General features: G+C 38.7%; 1 protein-coding gene across 4 annotated transcripts in view; it reads left to right on the top strand.

The window, feature by feature from the left end:
• DICER1 (dicer 1, ribonuclease III) overlaps positions 1-17,760 on the top strand; it is a 70,712-nt gene that overhangs the window by 10,976 nt on the left and 41,976 nt on the right. For 2 of the 4 annotated variants that reach the window (XM_046647221.1, XM_046647220.1), the window contains exons 2-8: positions 8,050-8,113; positions 9,047-9,148; positions 12,729-12,917; positions 13,546-13,708; positions 15,203-15,333; positions 16,308-16,442; positions 16,891-17,051. In XM_046647221.1, the coding sequence (XP_046503177.1) occupies positions 12,774-12,917; positions 13,546-13,708; positions 15,203-15,333; positions 16,308-16,442; positions 16,891-17,051 (734 nt within the window). In that variant the 5' untranslated portion in view covers positions 8,050-8,113; positions 9,047-9,148; positions 12,729-12,773. The remainder of the gene's footprint in view (positions 1-8,049; positions 8,114-9,046; positions 9,149-12,728; positions 12,918-13,545; positions 13,709-15,202; positions 15,334-16,307; positions 16,443-16,890; positions 17,052-17,760) is intronic. The other 2 variants (XM_046647222.1, XM_046647219.1) reach the window with 2 other exon arrangements.

The following is a 17,760-nucleotide window of genomic DNA, read 5'->3' as shown; positions in this document are numbered from 1 at the left end:
TCGAGTGCCCACTAAGAAGTAACTGATACTAAAAATAAACATAACCAGATAAAACTTTGCTCCATTCGGAAAAATTGCAGCTTTCAGGAGCTCCTTAAGTGGTTCAACACACGGAATGCTCTTTGTTGTTGTGTGCGGGAGAACAGGCCGTGATGAATGCCGCCTCACTTAGGCTTTGTACGCTCTTAACATTTAGGCACAAGTGTGGTTCATGCGGACAAAGTTAGTTCCCTGAAAACTCATGATATTCAGAAGCTGTCGGTATGTGAAATCTGTAATTAGACTGCAAGCTAATTTTTTTTTTTTTGGAGGAACATTAGCCCTGAGCTAACATCTGCTGCCAGGCCTCCTCTTTTCGCTGAGAAAGACTGGCCCTGAGCTAACATCTGTACCCATCTTCCTCTCCTCTATCTGTGGGACGCCTACCACAGCATGGCTTGCCAAGCGGTGCCCTGTCCGCACCCAGGATGCGAACTGGTGAACCCTGGGCCGCCGAAGCGGAATGTGTGCACTTAACCAAAGCGTGCCACTGGGCCGGCCTCTGGAAGTTAAATTTTTAATCTTTGCCGAAAATTCACTTTGGATTAATTTGACTAAGGAATTATAATTCACATATTCTTTGTTGTTTGTTGTTCTTTAAAAATAAGTAGTGAAAGTATGAAATAGTAGTATCTTAAGTAATGTGTGCATTTCTTAAGTGGAAATGTGCAATAGGCAGTCAAGGACAGAGAATTGGAGCTAGAGATGGGGTCACCAACCATCCTGATTTGTCCATGGTTGGGGTAGGTGAATGGTTGGTTCCTGGGACAAGGGACTTCCAGCATGCAAGCAGGGACAGTTCAGGCAAACCAGTATGAGTAGAGGCAATGATTGTAACCAGGAAAAGGAGCGTCTTCTCTAAAGGAAAGAGTCAAGTGCAGGAGGCTCTTCGTTGCGTTTAGATGTTCTCATCTCTGGGCCTTGCCTGGAGAGTTGTTCTTGGGCTGAGATTCACTAGGTGAGAACCCTTGGTGTGTGCTGAGGTTGAAAAAGCAGGGGCCCAGAGGCCGAGGCTCAAATCCCTGCCTTGCTCCTTGTGAGGCCCTTTGAGATCCAGCCCCTTGTGATCCAGCCCCTGTTTATCGTACCACTTTCATTGTTTCACTATTCTCCCCTGGGACTAGCGCTCCAGCACACTGCTTGTAATTTCCTCCATGTGACCTGCCTGCTTTCTGTTTAAATGTTTCTCCACATGCTGTCCCTTCTCCCCGAGGATGTCCTCTGCCCCCACCCCGGCTAGTGCTGTTACTACTCATTCTCTAAAACTGGACTCAAGTCCGCTTCTCACCTTCTCCAGAATACAAATTTGCATTAGTGACGTCTTGCTTAATAAATACTTGTTGAATGAATGAATGAATAATTTAAGGAGCAGGAGGTAAAACAAAAGTTTAAATGGGGGAAACCACCTTAAATATTACTTTTTATACTACTATGAAATAAAATTGGATTAAGTTCCATTTTTCTGTGTTCTACTGATAGCCAAACATGTATATCAGTATTTAGTAGAGTTTTTTAGCTTTGTTTTAAAATATTTTCAAACTTATCAGTGGTAGAAATAGCATAAAGAATTCCCTGCGTTTGCCAGTAATTAACCTTTTGCCACATTTGTATTCTCTCCCCGTCTCTGCATATTATTATTATTTTTCTGAACCGTTTGGGAGTAAGTTAGTGTTATGCTCTTCACTACTAAATATTCAAGAGATTTTCTAAGCACAGGAACTTTCCCCTGAATGCCTCCTGTGTCTTATTTCTCTGTTGCCTTCAGCTCACAACAATCCTTATGCTACGGTGGCTGATTTTGAGGTGGCATACTCTCATCCCCTTCATCCCAGTAATGTCCTTTATGGCACTTTTCCTTCCCTAATAGAGACCCAGTCCAGGGATGTGCACTGCGTTCGGTGGTCACGTCTCCTTACTCTTTTCATCTTGAATAGCTTCTCAGCTTTTATCTTTTACGACGCTGACATAGTTGAAGAGCTCAAGCCTGTTGTTTTGGGAAATGAATCTCAGTTTGGTTTTCATGTTTCCTCATGATTAGATTCAGGTTTTGCACTTTTGACATAAATGATATTTCTCTCTCAGTTCATCACAGGAGGAGGTACGTGTTGTCTGTCCCCGTGTTGTTGTTTGTCATTCAACTCAAGGTGGTCAGGCTTTTCCAGTGTAAAAATACCAGTTTTCATTTGAATTAGTACGTAATCTGTGCAGAGATACTTTAGACAATATAAATATTCTTTTGTAACCTTCACCCAATAGTTTTAGCATCCGTTAATGATTCTTGCCTCAGCTGCTGATGTGATGGTTAAAAATGGTGATTTTTCTGTCATTCCTTCCACATTTATTAGTTGACATTGAGTAGAGTTTTATCTGAATTTTAAACCTAATAAAATACAGTTTATAAAATGAAAAATTAATGAGAAGTATTATTTGAGTCTTTGGGTTTTTCTGCTTATACTATGCAACTTTAGAACTTTAAATTGTTGCTGAAACATTTTCAAGGTCAGTGTCAGATCAGACTGCATTAGTGTCGAAGAGAGTTTTGTAGGTTGGGAGTTCCCCCAGGAGGACTGGGAGAGGAGGATGGATGTGGTTGGATGATGTCAAAATTATCATTGTACAAATTGATGCCTCTCTAGCTTTTTCAGGGCAGCCCTGAACTTTTCTTTGTTGGGGTTGGAGGCAAGGATGGGGGTATTAAACTTGTTAAAATAATTTGGGTTGTTTAAAGTCTTTTAAAAGTGGGAAGTATCTGAATTGAATTTTTTATTTGACTTACAAAAAGATAACATGTTAATTTGTTAGAGCAATAAGCCTTATTCTCAGCGTAGAATTAATTAGTGAAAATATAATATGGGTATTTCCAGCTTTCCTTAAATTCTCTGTAAGTCAAGTATAAGATTATCTTTCCTTTCAAAGGTCTTACAATTTTGGGGGGGATAGCAATAGCAATAACATCTAATATGGAGCAGAAGATGTCATTAAGCCCTGATTTGGGTGATATGGTCCATGTGTGCTGGGTGAGAGGCGAGTGGAATGCTAGAGGCTTTTAGGGGAAGCTTGGGGAGGGGGCGGGGGTGGACCCCAGCAGCAGGAGGTCATCTGTAAAGATTGGGACACACTGGTCGCGGAGTTCCAGGGAGAGCAGATGCTGTGCGTGGTCGCACACAGCTGTGATGGCGTGCTGCACCTCTTGCCTGCAACTTTTAATGTGTTGCCTTTCCCGACTCAACATCGATTAAACATGCATCAGACTCAGCAGGCGCTTAGGCTCATTTTGTCTCAGGAGTGACCTCTCTTTAGTATTAAAATGTTGATGTTATATTGTTTCAAAACAGCTCGATGTAGAAAACTCTGGCCCTCTCTTCCATGCTGTAAAAGATAGGCAGAAGGTAGTGATGAATTGAGTAAAATTCTGGGACTTGTTGGACCATGTTTTACTGACTAAAGTACAGAAACTTGGAATCAAACATTAACCTTAAAACTCACCTTGAAAGCTAGTGCTGTATTAAGTATTTCCCTGTCTTGAAATAACACTGCAAGGTAAATGTCCTTATAGGTAACCTGAAGGGGAGGGGCGGTGTCTGTGCCATTTGGATGTGTTGGAATGTTGTATTAAGTATTCGAAGTAAACAGGCCATTGGCTGGCAGCCTAGAGATATTTTTTATATGGAGATTTTGACGGATGGAATTTGTTAAAATGGTATTTGACCTGTATTCAACTGCAATTTTGGACAAATCTAATTTTAGGCATAATTACGTTGAAATGTAAACATAATATGTTTATGTTACAGATTTAGAGAAACCCAGAAATTTGTTTGGTTCATCGAGTAGTGCAAGAAAAGAAAGCTAGTGAATTTGTGGTTTACATTATAGAAACTGGCGTAAATTTTACCACATTTAATGGCTTAAGAAGGGAGGTGGTGTTTTTTTCAGTGCCTAAAACAGAATCATATATCTCTAAGCTGTTGTTTTTGTACAAATCATCCTCAGTTTGAAAGTTCATTTTCCATTTCTAAAAGTAATAAAGTGTTTAAATTGTAGAGAATTTTAAAATGCAGAAAAGTTTTAAGGAAAAAGAAATTACTCATGGTAGTAATCCCATCCTCAATTTTGGGGTGGATTTTCCTCCATTCCTCCCTCCCTCCCTCCCTTTCTTCTTTTTTTAGTTTTAACTTGAAGACATAATCGTGATCTTACTGTAAATAAAAATGTTCTGCTTTTTCCTTGAATGCCATAACATAAGCATTTTGTTCATTAGGAACTGTCATCATTTTTAATGGCTCAGTTGAATTGCATCATGTAAAATGAACCACAGTTTACCAAACCATTCCCTCAGTCATTGTTAGACATTGAGATTGGCGGCGGGGGCGGGGGGGCATTTTTTGCTGTTGATAATACTGCAGAGAGCATTTCTGTATGAAGTTTGTGATAATGTAGGCTAGATTACTATGTGAAGATTTCTAATTAGTAATGACAAATATGACAATTAAAAGTAAAAGTGGAAATATTTCTCTTGTCCTGTGTATTTAGCTAAAGGTACCAGTGTTTAAATTCTTAAAATTATCATCTCTTTTCTTTTCTCCTTAGTCTCTCAGTGTTTGGTTTGACCTTAGTCTTTTCATAATCTATATTCACCAAATAGTAGTTGGTAAATCCTTGAAATATTTATTTTATATACTGTGGATATCTTCTATCTTTTTGGGTTTTTTTATATTTTATATTTTCAAAACTTGTCTATTTGATGATGATTTCCTGCCCACCTGTGTACCGTTTCAGTGCCTAAGAAACAGTTAAGTGAAGGAATGTTTTCAGTGATGTCTTCGGAGCCAAACAGAAGTAGCATATAGTATTTTTTGGTTTTTGCTTTTAAAGAGAACTTGACACAAAGCTATTTAATTTTATTTCACATTATATACCGTATTTTACGATTTAAATTTGTTTGATTTTGATCCTACTGTAAATTCATAGTGACTAGGTAGTTCAAGTTTGTGGTTTTTCAGGTTCATCTGGTTAAAAATACTGTAAAATCTTGTGTACATACTTTAAATTTATATGAGAATATGTTTTCTATACTGAATCTTAGGATTAATAAAACATTTTAGGTTTCCTTTAAGGAGTTCCTTAAAGTCTGAAGAATTGTTTGAGAACAATGGTTCTAGATAGAGATGGTAGTGTGGTTTCTTAGAAACTACCATTTATTGAGCATTTTCTGTGTTTCAAGCCCTTTTTCTCTACCAAGCTTAACATACATACTCTTACTTAGTTCTCGCAATAGGTGTTCCTATTTTACAGGCAAGGGAACAAGCTTGGAGAAAGGCAGTGGAGTCTGACAAACCTTGGTCTTCCTGACGCTGGACCCATTGCTGGCATTCAGAGGATTTTAAATGAAAGAGACTTAAAAAAAAAAAAGAGAAAAAGACTTTGCTTTCTACATACCCCATGGCCTTAGTCAGTGCCCCTCCTACATCCGAGGGTCTCTGTGAGGAGGGAGTGACTGTGTAATTGAAAGTATTAAGAGGTGAGAGCATCAACTTACAAAGTTCACTGAAAACAGCCGAGACTCTCCTCTCACTTTAATTTAGAAAAGGGAGTTGGTGGGAGTTGTTATAAACAACTTGGATCCTTTCTCTGTGCAGATTCCTTTTTAATATAGCTAAACGTTTGCCTTCTAAGCTCCATCTCCATTCTTAAAACTCCTGTCCCTAATATAGTTGGGCAGCATATATTAGAATTTCTCTAGTATTTGAGTTCCAAGAAATGGAGTTTTTTTTATTCGGCATGAATACTATTTGAGAATTGGACCTTTTTTTTTAAGCCAAAGTTGGGGAAATATAATTATAAATAAAATCTCCTCTGAGGTGCACCTGAAATTTATAGTTACAAATCAGTGCTGCCTCAACAACAACAAAAGAACAAGAACAAAAAACCCAGAAAATCTCTCCGCAAACGTAGAGGGGAAGAAAACGAATTTATATTGAGCAAGCATTAAACCAGAATGTGATGTGCGTCCCAGACTGTTCCCTGAAGAGACTGCAAAGACAGAAAGAAATCTTCCTCTGTTGTATAGCTAAGCGGTTACAACACTTTACATCCATGTTTTCAAGATGAAATTGCTAGCTTTCTTGCATCTTCATGACTGGAGGTAGGTTTTGCAATTTGTAGTCGGGTGACAAATCAGGCCCGTCTGCTCCTAGGACTCGGGGAGATTGGGCATCATCTTTCTTGACATTTCAGAGATGCTCACAGGTTCTTAAGGAAACATTCCTGAGACGTGAGGCTGGCTAGGCTCATTTAGCTTTTACGAAGATTCACATACACTGGAAGAAGTTGAGAAAGAAATTCTGAATAAAAGGGAGAAGGAAGGAGCCTCTTCCCTTTTTTTTATGCTTTTTTTTGGGGGTGAGGAAGATTGACCACGAGCTAACGTCTGTTGCCCATCTTCCTCTTTCTCCCCTCCCCAAAGCCCCAGTCCGTGGCTGCATATCCTGGTTTAAGTGCTTCTGGTTCTTCCGTGTGGGACGCTGCCACAGCACGGCCTGATGCGCAGTGTGTAGATCCACGACCAGGATCCAAACCAGCGAACCCCGGGCCACTGACACAGAATGTGCGAACTTACCCACTGTGCCGCTGGGCTGGCCCCTATTCCCTTTGTTTTCAACTAGGAGAATTAAGCCTCTTATTTTTAATTTCCTTTACAACAAGTATAAACCTGGTACTTTGTATCCATTGCCAGGGATGCCCTTAGTCATTAGGCTCTGTTGGAGTTAAAATAATGTCGTGGATCTCCATAGCCTCTCTGTCACTCGGAACTAAAAGTTCTTCTAACATTTTTTGGTTTTGTCTGTTAGCTTACAGAAGTACTTCTGACAGTGTTTGTGTCCTGTTGTTGATATTGTGTTTTTTCTTTTGTTTGGTATGGGACTTTATGGTAGTTGTGTGTTTTGGACTTCATGAGAGTGGGATTGAAATCTAGATAGTAATATTTGTAAAGTTAGTATCAGATTCTGTGACACATTATAATAAAATAAATGAGTTGGAAGTTTTCTCTTAGCAGTTGTGAGAATGCGCACTAGGCATCTGACTTCAGGGTCGTCAGCTGTCTGCTGTTCCACGCCTTTGTCTGAAAGGGTGCAGCCATATGCTGGATTTAGATGCTAATGGGGGTGAAGTTTGTTGGTTTATACTAAAACTTGAGTGAGTGGTACGTGGCCTGTCTTTGTTTCACAGTTAAGTTAAAGGGGCCTATCAAACAAGAGTTTGCCTGTTGGTAATTTAAGTTGTGGTCATCAATTAAAATTAGAAACCTTGACTGTTGGCTTTATATTGTGAACATGAAATAAGGGGTCCTTGTACTTGGGATGTTAACTTTCTAATATGTCTCTCTGCGGAACTGTCTAGGGAAATAATTTGGATAACTTAGCAATAATTTTGTAATAGTAGAGCTGCATTCACTTTTAAAGGATTATCAGTTTATTATTTGGGTTGTGGTGTTTTTAGTAAAGAGGGGACTCTGCGTTAGGAAAGATGCAGCGCCTGACACATCAGGCCCCGTGGGTGTGTTGAATTTGTGTCTTAGTAGGTGGCAGTGCAGAATGGAGTGCAAGGTCAGAGTCCAGGTAACTTTAGAAAGCAAGCTGACGGCCTAGAGATGGGAGGCAGCTCATGCGGAGCACCATATGGACCGACGTCGTGTTGAAGTGTTCCTAAAGCCAGCTTTTCCTGGGGAAAATGGAATTTAGTGCCAAGAGTTGTCCCTAATATCTGGTTGGACTGTACTAATACCTTTAAAAAAATTTCATTTGTATTAGAACATAACAAATACTAATTTTAAAGGGCAGCTCTTTCAGACATAAACTGTTTTCTTGACTCTCAATAGATAAATAAATTATTTTTTCAGGGATCTTATTCTCGTAAGTTAAATATGAAAATTTTGTCAAATAGGAAATTTCTTAAAGTTGGTTTTTTAAAATGAGTTGTATGTTCTAAAATATTCTCTCTGATTGCTTTTAGGTTACCTAGGGTATGAATTAATACAGACTTGGAAACTGAAAGAACTTAGAATCAGCATTTTGAGGTAAATATGTACGTACTGAAGTAGTGTTAAGGTTTCCCCATTTTGCTTTGTTAACTGATTAGCAAAACAAATTTGTGTCTGAAACGAGAAAGTTCAACCTCCACGTGAATGTCCTTTAAACAACTAGACTAGATGTAGAGAAGAGACCACTGCCCATTTGCTCTTCCTGACCTTGTGGTAACAGAGGTGTTGCAGGAAGTTAATGAGCGTAAACGAAACCTCGTGTCAAATCTAACAAAATCAACATCTGTTAATTAAATTAAGCATTTCATCTCGAGACTTTATGCTTCTTTAGTTTTTGATTTATAATCTCTGTTTGGAGAACCACTCCTAAATTTCCATTTCTCCACAACGTTAACACCATTGAGCTGTGTTGCTGAATTCTTTTATTTGTAAACAAATTCTGTAAAAGAGTTTATCGTGTGGGTTTAACTGGTGTTTGAGTTGTGTTTTTAATTTCATTTTGGGAAATTGGAATTGCTGGTGGATTTCATACACGTGTTGAATACTTATTACTAGTGATTTGGGTCTCAGCCAGGTCCCTCTTCTGATGGTTTTCTTTATTTCTTTTGTATGTGTGAATTTAGGAAATAACACGTACTTATCCTTTGATTTATTTATTTTCTAGTTGCTATCTTTAGAATTTATTTACTTTGTTTGATTTCCTCGTATTCATTTTGAAATCTTTTCCTGAACTTTTCTCCAGCTTTTTCTTTCTCCCAGATCTCTGGGAATTAGGCTTGCTATTGTTGCAGCCCGTTCTCGTGTTCTTTGTTTCATCCTAAAATAACCCAAATGTCCTTTGTTTGAAATTTAATATAAAATAATGGGCTGTATTCAACTCTTCTTATCAATAGGGCTCTTTTGTAGATGTGTTTATATTCACTTTAATACAGGAGTCTTAAACTTGGCTATTTTTGCATTTATTTTTAGAGCAGAAGCTTGGGCATGCTGTGATTTTCCAAAAAAACTGCTATCACAATGTCAAAATGCAGTTCAGACAACAGCAACACAGAGATCTCAAACATTAAAACGGTAAAGCTGTGATTGATCATATGTGGGAAGAGGAAGAGAGTTTATTCGTGTGTTTTACTAAGTGATTTCTAAGTGAATAGTATGTGGAAGCTGTGAAACAACCTCAGCCATTTCATGAGTGTAAATTGTTTGACCGGAAATTTAAAGTCTGTCATTGAAAAGCAGTCACGTGGAGTTACTGTATTGGCTCTGCTGCAGCAGTTAACCATAGTCAATTAAGCTATGAAACTATAGAACTTTTACTTACCAGCAGGGATTCAGAGCTTTCATTTAAGGCCAAGTTAAGGGGGAAAAATCTGTTTAAACACGCCAAAGAAAGTAAAAATTGGCAAAATTATAGGGTTTTCTGTTTTCACGTTATTGGATTACCTGTTGAATTTTTTAATCTTGGATTTGCTTTCCCTGAATAGAAAGTATATTACTGGTGCCAGGCACTGTATACTAAATGAATGAAAATGAATTTAAATATTCTGACCAAATGGGAAATATAATTGAGAGGATCGAGTTACTGTCCTCCATTTCCTTGCAAATCCTCTCCTGCACCCACCCCCACCCTTCAGGGTGAGTAGGAATGGGGTGGGTGTAAATTTCTAAACCAAATAGAAATATCTTTGGATTTTTTTTTTGAATGATTCTGTTCTTTGCAATATCATGGGGACATCTATGAATCTCTCATTCAGTTTGTCAAATATTTATTTAAATATATGTATGGTACGTTGTACCAGGAAATTTAGGAGCTGCAAAGAATGACACACATCTTGTTCTTTGGAGCATGTGTGGCAGTAAAAGAAAAAGGTGTGTATATATGTGTCTCTGTGAATATATTCAGCGTGATGTAGATTATGAAAGGTGCAGAGAAGGTGTTTGAAGGTTTTTATGTCACTCACATGGATGCTGCTTTCACTCTACAAATCTACAGTGTGTGTTTGCGATGTCCAGGATGTGGTTTGGTACTGTGGATGACACAGATAAACTCAAGGAACTCCTTGTCTGTTTGGTCATATTTGTTTATTTAATTTTGAAAATTCTTTGTCTGGAAATAATTTCAAACTTACATGAAAGTTTCAAGAATAAGAACAGGACAGGAATATGTGCCTTACCTCTTTGCCCCATTCGCTTTGTCGGTTGCACACACTCTCTCTCTGTGTTCACCTGTAGTTTCTTTTTTTGAACCATCTGAGAATAAGTTGCATACATCATGGCCCTTTACCCCTAAACACTTCACTGTATGTTTCCTAAGAAGAAGGCTATTCTCTTACATAGCCATCATGCAGTTATTGGCTTCAGTGAACTGAACAGCGCTGTTGTCTACAGTTTTATCAGCGAACTCCGTAATGTCCTTAATGGCATTGTCCTGCAGTAGGGGACCCTGTCTGAGATCAGTTACTGCATTTAGTTGTCATGTCTCTTTATAGTCTTCTTTAGTCTGGAACATTTTCCTAGTCTTTCTTTGTATTTTATGATATGGATATTTTTGACGAATATAGTCACCCCCCTTTGAAAAAATAGAACATTCCTCTCATTTATCTTGTAGACTATGTTTTTGGAGTTGTCAATTATTATTATTACTGATATTATCTATACGAGGAGAAATGGTGGCAGTGGTAGGGAGGCGGGGATGCTGCTGCTTCTTGGCTGTATGTGGTTCTGGAGGGCGGAGGAAGATGTGTTTGGGGGTTTACGTTACTGCCCTCTTTTCTCCTTCGTTTTTTATTCCCATCCACCACCAGGATGTAGGCTTATTTCCTGATACCTTCCACCATGTCTTTGATTGGTGTTGGGTTAGCATTTGGGTTGGGTCAACAGTGAGGAGTGAGGCTTAAGGATAAATCATCCTTTAGTGAGCAGCCTGTAGAAATGGAGGAGGAGTGCCGAGGTATCGCAGGCGTGGTAGCCAGGTGGTGGGTGCCTGCAGATCTCAGCTGTGGGCCTTCACAGTGTTGCATCTCAGGAAAGTAGGTAAAACAGATTTCACTTCAGGTCCTTGACAGCTGTGCTGATTAAGAAGCTTGAATGATGAGCCTGAGGACGTGCATCCTGTGGGCCTGCGGAACTGAGAAAGTGGATGCTAAGTGTGTAGTAAGAGGAATGGCTGTTGGGCTCTGGTTCAGCAGAGACTGAGCAGATTAATTCTCATGGAGAACACAGTTTTGTCCGATCCAGGGGAAGTACTAATGTGATGGGCTTTCATACTGTGCTCTGGAGTGCTGTGCCTGCCGTCTTCCTCGGAGAGGGTAATGAGAATTACAACCTGCCTGGTCCCCGGGCCGCCTGCCTTGCCAAGGCCCTTGGCTCCTGCAGCCGTTGGCTCCTGTACCACTTAGTTGAGATTGCACCTGTGTTAGCTGGATGTTGAATTCTTGTTACCTGAATTAATCTCTGAAATCAGAATTTGGTATTACGCCTCTGCATCAAAGGCTCTATACTGGACACTTCTTGTTGGATTAGATGCAGCAACTTAAAGGCACCGTGTTGTACCATGGGTATAAATTTAACATGTCAGGAGAATCCAAGTTTTTGTTGTCAAGGAACAAAGAGTGGGATTCTTTCTTTCCAGTTTCATAGAGTGATAACAATGAACACTCCAAAGCAGTACAAGGGAGAAAATTCCATTTACTGTGGGGCAAGTAAATTCTGCTGACAGTCAGGAAAGCTAATGACGGCCTTTCATGTAGAGATTTGAGACCCTAACCCCCTGTCTGCAGATTAGGAATTTTAAAAACACTCAGTTTTTATTTTATGTTATCAAATTTCTATTTAAAAAAGAATGCATGAAATACAGAAGAGTGCTTAGATACCGTGAAGAAACTTCCGTTTCCGGGAATGGTGAGCTTTGTTGTAGTTTGTCTGGGATATGTCTAGTTTTAGAGGTATGTATTTAAATAGCTGGTGAGCTGTGCAACTGTGATGGGTTGTCAATTGAGAAAAAGACCTTCCGTGTTTATGGTCTTTTGATACAATGACAAAATGATGGCAGGCATTTGAATCTTACCTGTGTGCAGGCACAGTGCTAAGTGCCTTCCTTACATTGTCTTATTATTTTACGAATAATAGCATCATAGAATTTATGAAGAATGTTTGAAATCTATCGATGTATGTATTTACCTGTTTTATATATATACCTATATATTTAATAAGGCATCATTCTATACATATTTTCTTTTAAAGGTATATTGTGGACGTGGTTCTGTGTTGGTAAATATAGATATGTATTATCTTAATGGAGTCAGAGTAGTCCCTTACATAGCTATACCATAATTTACTTAGCTAATTTTATTAATACACTTTAAAGTTGTTTTTTGTTCTTAAGTAATAATGCAATAAATGTTCATGTACTTATCTTCGTGCAGCTGTCTACTTCGTTTAGACAAGTTTCTAGGTGTGGAATTGCTGGGTTGGAGAGGATAGAATGCTTGACTTTTAAAATGATCCTCTTAGATCAAGAAAAAGCTGAAACAATTATAGGGAGAGTTTGAAAAGGCCCATAGGAATGATATTCTGATGTTTCTCTTGTTTCTGTACTCTCTTTTGTTTTTAACCCTGCATGGTTGTGTAATGGTATTCTTTTTCCCTTTTGTAGTAAGCTGTGCTAGAACAAAAATGCAATGAAAGAAACACTGGATGAATGAAAAGCCCTGCTTTGCAACCCCTCAGCATGGCAGGCCTGCAGCTCATGACCCCTGCTTCCTCACCAATGGGTCCTTTCTTTGGACTGCCATGGCAACAAGAAGCAATTCATGATAACATTTATACGCCAAGAAAATATCAGGTACTAATGAGAACACTAATACTGGAGCATTTTCACTAAAATAGAGTAAATTAGCAGAGAGTTGACACAATTTATATAAAACTCATTTACCTTTTCAAGCTTTCCTCTTCTGATTAATTTTCTCATGCCAAATACTTTTGTTCTTAGTAGTCTTTTTCTTCCCTAACATCTGCTGGGTAATTGATTTGATAGTTTTATTTGTGAAGTTTCTTACTTTTTTCCCTCTGAAACCTCACTGTCCCTTAATGTCCATTTGGGTGTGTCTGTCCTCATGAGATGTGTCGGAATTGAGATTCGATTGAACAATCCTGAACTGGCAGAACCACGGTTTCTGTGAATTTAGTCATTCATTTCACTCTAAAGAAGTATTCTGTCCATGCAAAATAAGTCTTACAGAAATTGTAAACGCCATTTCAAGGCTGTTTACACAACACAGCTAAATATAACAGGCATTTTAATGCCTGGGTTATTATTCTTATATAAAGATATGGAAAGTATGTTTTTTGGGAAATTTATTGGAGGAAGATTTTAGAAAAAATGAAATCTCCTCAATTAGAACAAAATCCAGTTTTCTAAGTTTGGTACTTCGTTAAGAAGTGTGTAATCTTTCTTCCCACTGTGTCTTTAGGTTGAACTGCTTGAAGCGGCTCTGGATCATAACACCATAGTCTGTTTAAACACTGGCTCAGGGAAGACGTTTATTGCAGTACTACTCACGAAAGAGCTGTCCTACCAGATCAGGGGCGCCTTCAGCAGAAGTGGGAAAAGGACGGTGTTCTTGGTCAACTCTGGTAACGAAAAATTCTTTTCTCAAATTGTGTGCAGGAAATTGGATGAGATTTTATGATTAAGCATATTTTTCCTTTGGGTATTAAGTTAAATTATGAAAGTTTAGAGAGTTTGATGAGTAAGGTGCTTGTTGAAGCTCTGATAGGAGAAATATCATTTTGTTTTATTTCTTAACTTTATGCTATTTCTCTTAAATATTAACCATTTTATTTCTCAGGTATTAAACTTAAGCTTTTCTCTTAAATGTAATGGCATCTAATTCTTATTCTGCATTTCTTTACTTTGGGAACATAATCTAATCTGAGTTGTTGCAGTTGTTTTGTTTTCTTTTTCTTTCTTTCTTTCTTTTTTTTTTTTGCTGAGGAAGATTAGCCCTGAGCTAACGTCTATTGTCAAATCTTCCTCTTTTTTTTTTTTTAGATTTTATGTTTTTCCTTTTTCTCCCCAAAGCCCCCCAGTACATAGTTGTATATTCCTAGTTGTGGGTCCCTCCAGCTGTGGCATGTGGGATGCCGCCCCAGCGTCACTCAATGAGCGGTGCTGTGTCTGTGCCCAGGATTCGAACTAATGAAACACTGGGCCGCCTGCAGTGGTGCACACAAACTTAACTACTCAGCCACGGGACCGGCCCCCAAATCTTCCTCTTTTTTTTGCTTGAGGAAGATTAGTCCTGAGCTAACATCTGTGCCAATCTTCCCCTACATTATATGTGGGTTGCCATCACAGCGTGGCTGACGAGTGGTGTAGGTCTACACGCAGGATCTGAACCCACAAACACGGCCGCCAGAGGGGGGCCTGCCAGACTTAACCACCAGGCAGTGTGGCTGGCCCACAGTGATTTTGTTTTTGACATTTTAGCTTCACAAAGTATGTCAAAAGGTGTTTGATTATGAGATAGGTAGCTCTTTGATTTATGGTTTTGCTATACCAGTTGTAGAAACAAAGTTAGATACTTCTTACAAGTTAAATATTCAGTAAGAGTTTAAGATACTGGTTTTTATGTGTTTGGGATTGTATACTAAGATAAAAAGCGTACCATGTGAACCTGAGCCGCTGGGGTACTAATATAATCGTGTTGCCCCTCTCCTTTTTTTTAGATTGTCTCAGCATGTGATGTTCTCATGTGCTTTAAATACGTATTAGACTGTCTTAACTTTTTAGTGAAATGATCTAATTTTATTGAAGAAAACAGGAGGGGTGGATCTGGAGGGGTTACCATTCCAGCCTAGGAGTTACCATCTTAGGTTGGTGACAATCAGCTGCAGAGGAGGAAGGTGGCGTAAGGTTCTCTGAAGGACAGAGGCAGGTGGTAAGTCTAGTAAGTGCATTTTGGAGGATAACCTTGGAAATATTTTAAATTGGCTATCAAAAAAATTGATGATTAGGTGTAATATGTAATAATAAGGATTTCCTTAACTGTCTTAATCATTAGTAGTCCAGAGAGCCAACTAGCTAGGATTTCTCATATTTACATGGAGCACTATGTTTGTAATCAGCCAACCAGGTTGCTCAGCAAGTGTCAGCTGTCAGAACGCATTCGGATCTCAAGGTTGGGGAATACTCAAACCTAGAAGTCAATGCATCTTGGACAAAAGAGAAATGGAACCAAGAGTTTACTAAGCACCAGGTAAGACTTGTAGAGAAACTTCACTTCATAAATTCCTGTAGGTCGTTGACGTGGTTTATAAGATGACCTGTGGCCTTGGTTATCTGAGTTAGGATTGAAAACTCTACTTTCCTGTGCCTCGTCAGCCTACAAACCAGCCCTGATATGCTCTTTCTCACTTTAGCTCATCCTAAACCAAATAAATGATTGATTTATGTTGCTCTTACTTCATGGAAAAGAATCACCTTTACCATATGATTTACTTGCTTGAAAAACACAAATTCCCACAACCTGTTTCCAGCTTGTAGATAACCTGCTTTCGGAAAATTTACCCTTGAGTCAAATGTCTTGAAACTGGAGAGGTTCCTTAGTTGAGATCTTTGGTTTTTGACGCAGACTTCCTCTAACTTACACGTTTCCGTCTAGCCAGCATGCGTTGAGGGCCTTCTTGTGGGTCGATGTTGGTGGATCTGGAGTGGTGAAGAGATGCTTCCTCACCTTAAGCAGTCCACAGTCTACTGGTGTGTCTCACATACTGCCTTAAGTCCTCTTTAATAAAGCACGTAAATGTCCACAGAGTGACAAGCGGTAAGAAGAACATTCGGTTTGCGTCTTCTTCCAGGAAACCAGTTGGTTCAAGGGGAAAAAAAAGGAAAAAACAGTGTGAATTGTTTTGTGATTTGATTAAATTGACAGGTCTCATCAGTCAAAATAGGCTGTAGAAACCTGAAAACCTGAAAGAGATTTAGTAGATTTATCATAAAACATGGTCTCCATCATCAAGAGTTTTTTGTCATGGTCTGTTTCCACATTTTCCTAACTCTACTTCTTGATTCCAACATATGAGCTTCCATATGTTTAGAATTTTTAAATTTTGACTAATGAATTTCTTAATCCTGACCTACAATGCAGTGGTTCTGTAATGTGATTTCATGTAAGTGCGTCTAGGCAGGTGAATGGCATGTTTTGTGTGCTGATAATCAGTTTTGTTTTAGGTTCTTGTTATGACTTGCTATGTCGCCTTGAATGTTTTGAAAAATGATTACTTATCACTGTCAGACATTAACCTCTTGGTGTTTGATGAGTGTCATCTTGCAATCCTAGATCACCCCTACCGAGAAATTATGAAGGTAAGTTTTTAGATTTTGTCAGTCTTAATTCAGATCAAATTACTAAGTACAAGCAGTATTTTTATATATCAAAAACAATAGCATTAGTTACCAATTTTGTGAATGTGGTTCCAGAGTATGAAAAATAAATATTAATGTTCCTTTAAATCTGTAATCTATATAATAATAAAGTATAATAAATAATCTATAATATCTAAATCTATAGTAAAATTTTAAACATAAATAAATGAATTATGTAATTTGTCATAAATGAATTACATAATAATCTGCCATAGCGTATTTAAATGTGACTTTTTGATAAACAGATCTTTTAAACGAGCTACAATAATTCCATAAGCAATATTTTTAGTATTGTCAGTCTTTTTGACCTGTTTTAATATGGTAATGTCTCTTTTGTTATGACCTTGCGAAATGAATTCCTTACTGTCAGTATCTTTTATTATGTTAGCTCTGTGAAAATTGTCCATCATGTCCTCGTATTTTGGGACTAACTGCTTCCATTTTAAATGGGAAGTGTGATCCAGAGGAATTGGAAGAAAAGATTCAGAAACTGGAGAAAATTCTTAAGAGTAATGCTGAAACTGCAACTGACCTGGTGGTCTTGGACAGGTATGCACTACAATTGACTGGAGGTATGCACTACATTTGACGTGGTGGTCTTGTACAGGTATGCCCTACGATTGACATGGTGGTCTTGGACAGATACGCTCTACAGTTGACTTGGTGGTTTTGGACAGGTATGCTCTACAATTGACTTGATGGTCTTGGACAGGTATACTTTATGATTGCCATGGTGGTCTTGGACAGGTATGCTCTATGATTGACGTGGTGGTCTTGGACAGGTATACTCTACGATTGACGTGGTGGTCTTGGACAGGTATACTCTACGATTAACATGGTGGTCTTGGGCAGATATGCTCTACAATTGACTTGGTGGTTTTGGACAGATATACTCTATGAGTGACTTGATGGTCTTGGACAGGTATACTTAGGATTGACTTGATGGTCTTGGACAGGTATACTCTACGATTGATGTGGTGGTCTTGGACAGGTATGCTCTACGATTGACTTGATGGTCTTGGACAGGTATACTCTACGATTGACGTGGTGGTCTTGGACAGGTATACTCTACGACTGACTTGATGGTCTTGGACAGGTATACTCTACGACTGACTTGATGGTCTTGGACAGGTATGCTCTACGATTGACTTGATGGTCTTGGGCATGTATACTCTACGATTGACTTGGTGGTCTTGGACAGGTGTGCTCTACGATTGACTTGGTGGTCTTGGGCAGGTGTGCTCTGCGATTGACTTGG

Source organism: Equus quagga, chromosome 20 (genome assembly GCF_021613505.1).
Source record: "Equus quagga isolate Etosha38 chromosome 20, UCLA_HA_Equagga_1.0, whole genome shotgun sequence".
Lineage (NCBI taxonomy): Eukaryota > Metazoa > Chordata > Mammalia > Perissodactyla > Equidae > Equus > Equus quagga.
The sequence above is the reverse complement of the archived record's forward strand: the minus strand, read 5'-3'. Positions and strand labels throughout refer to the sequence as shown.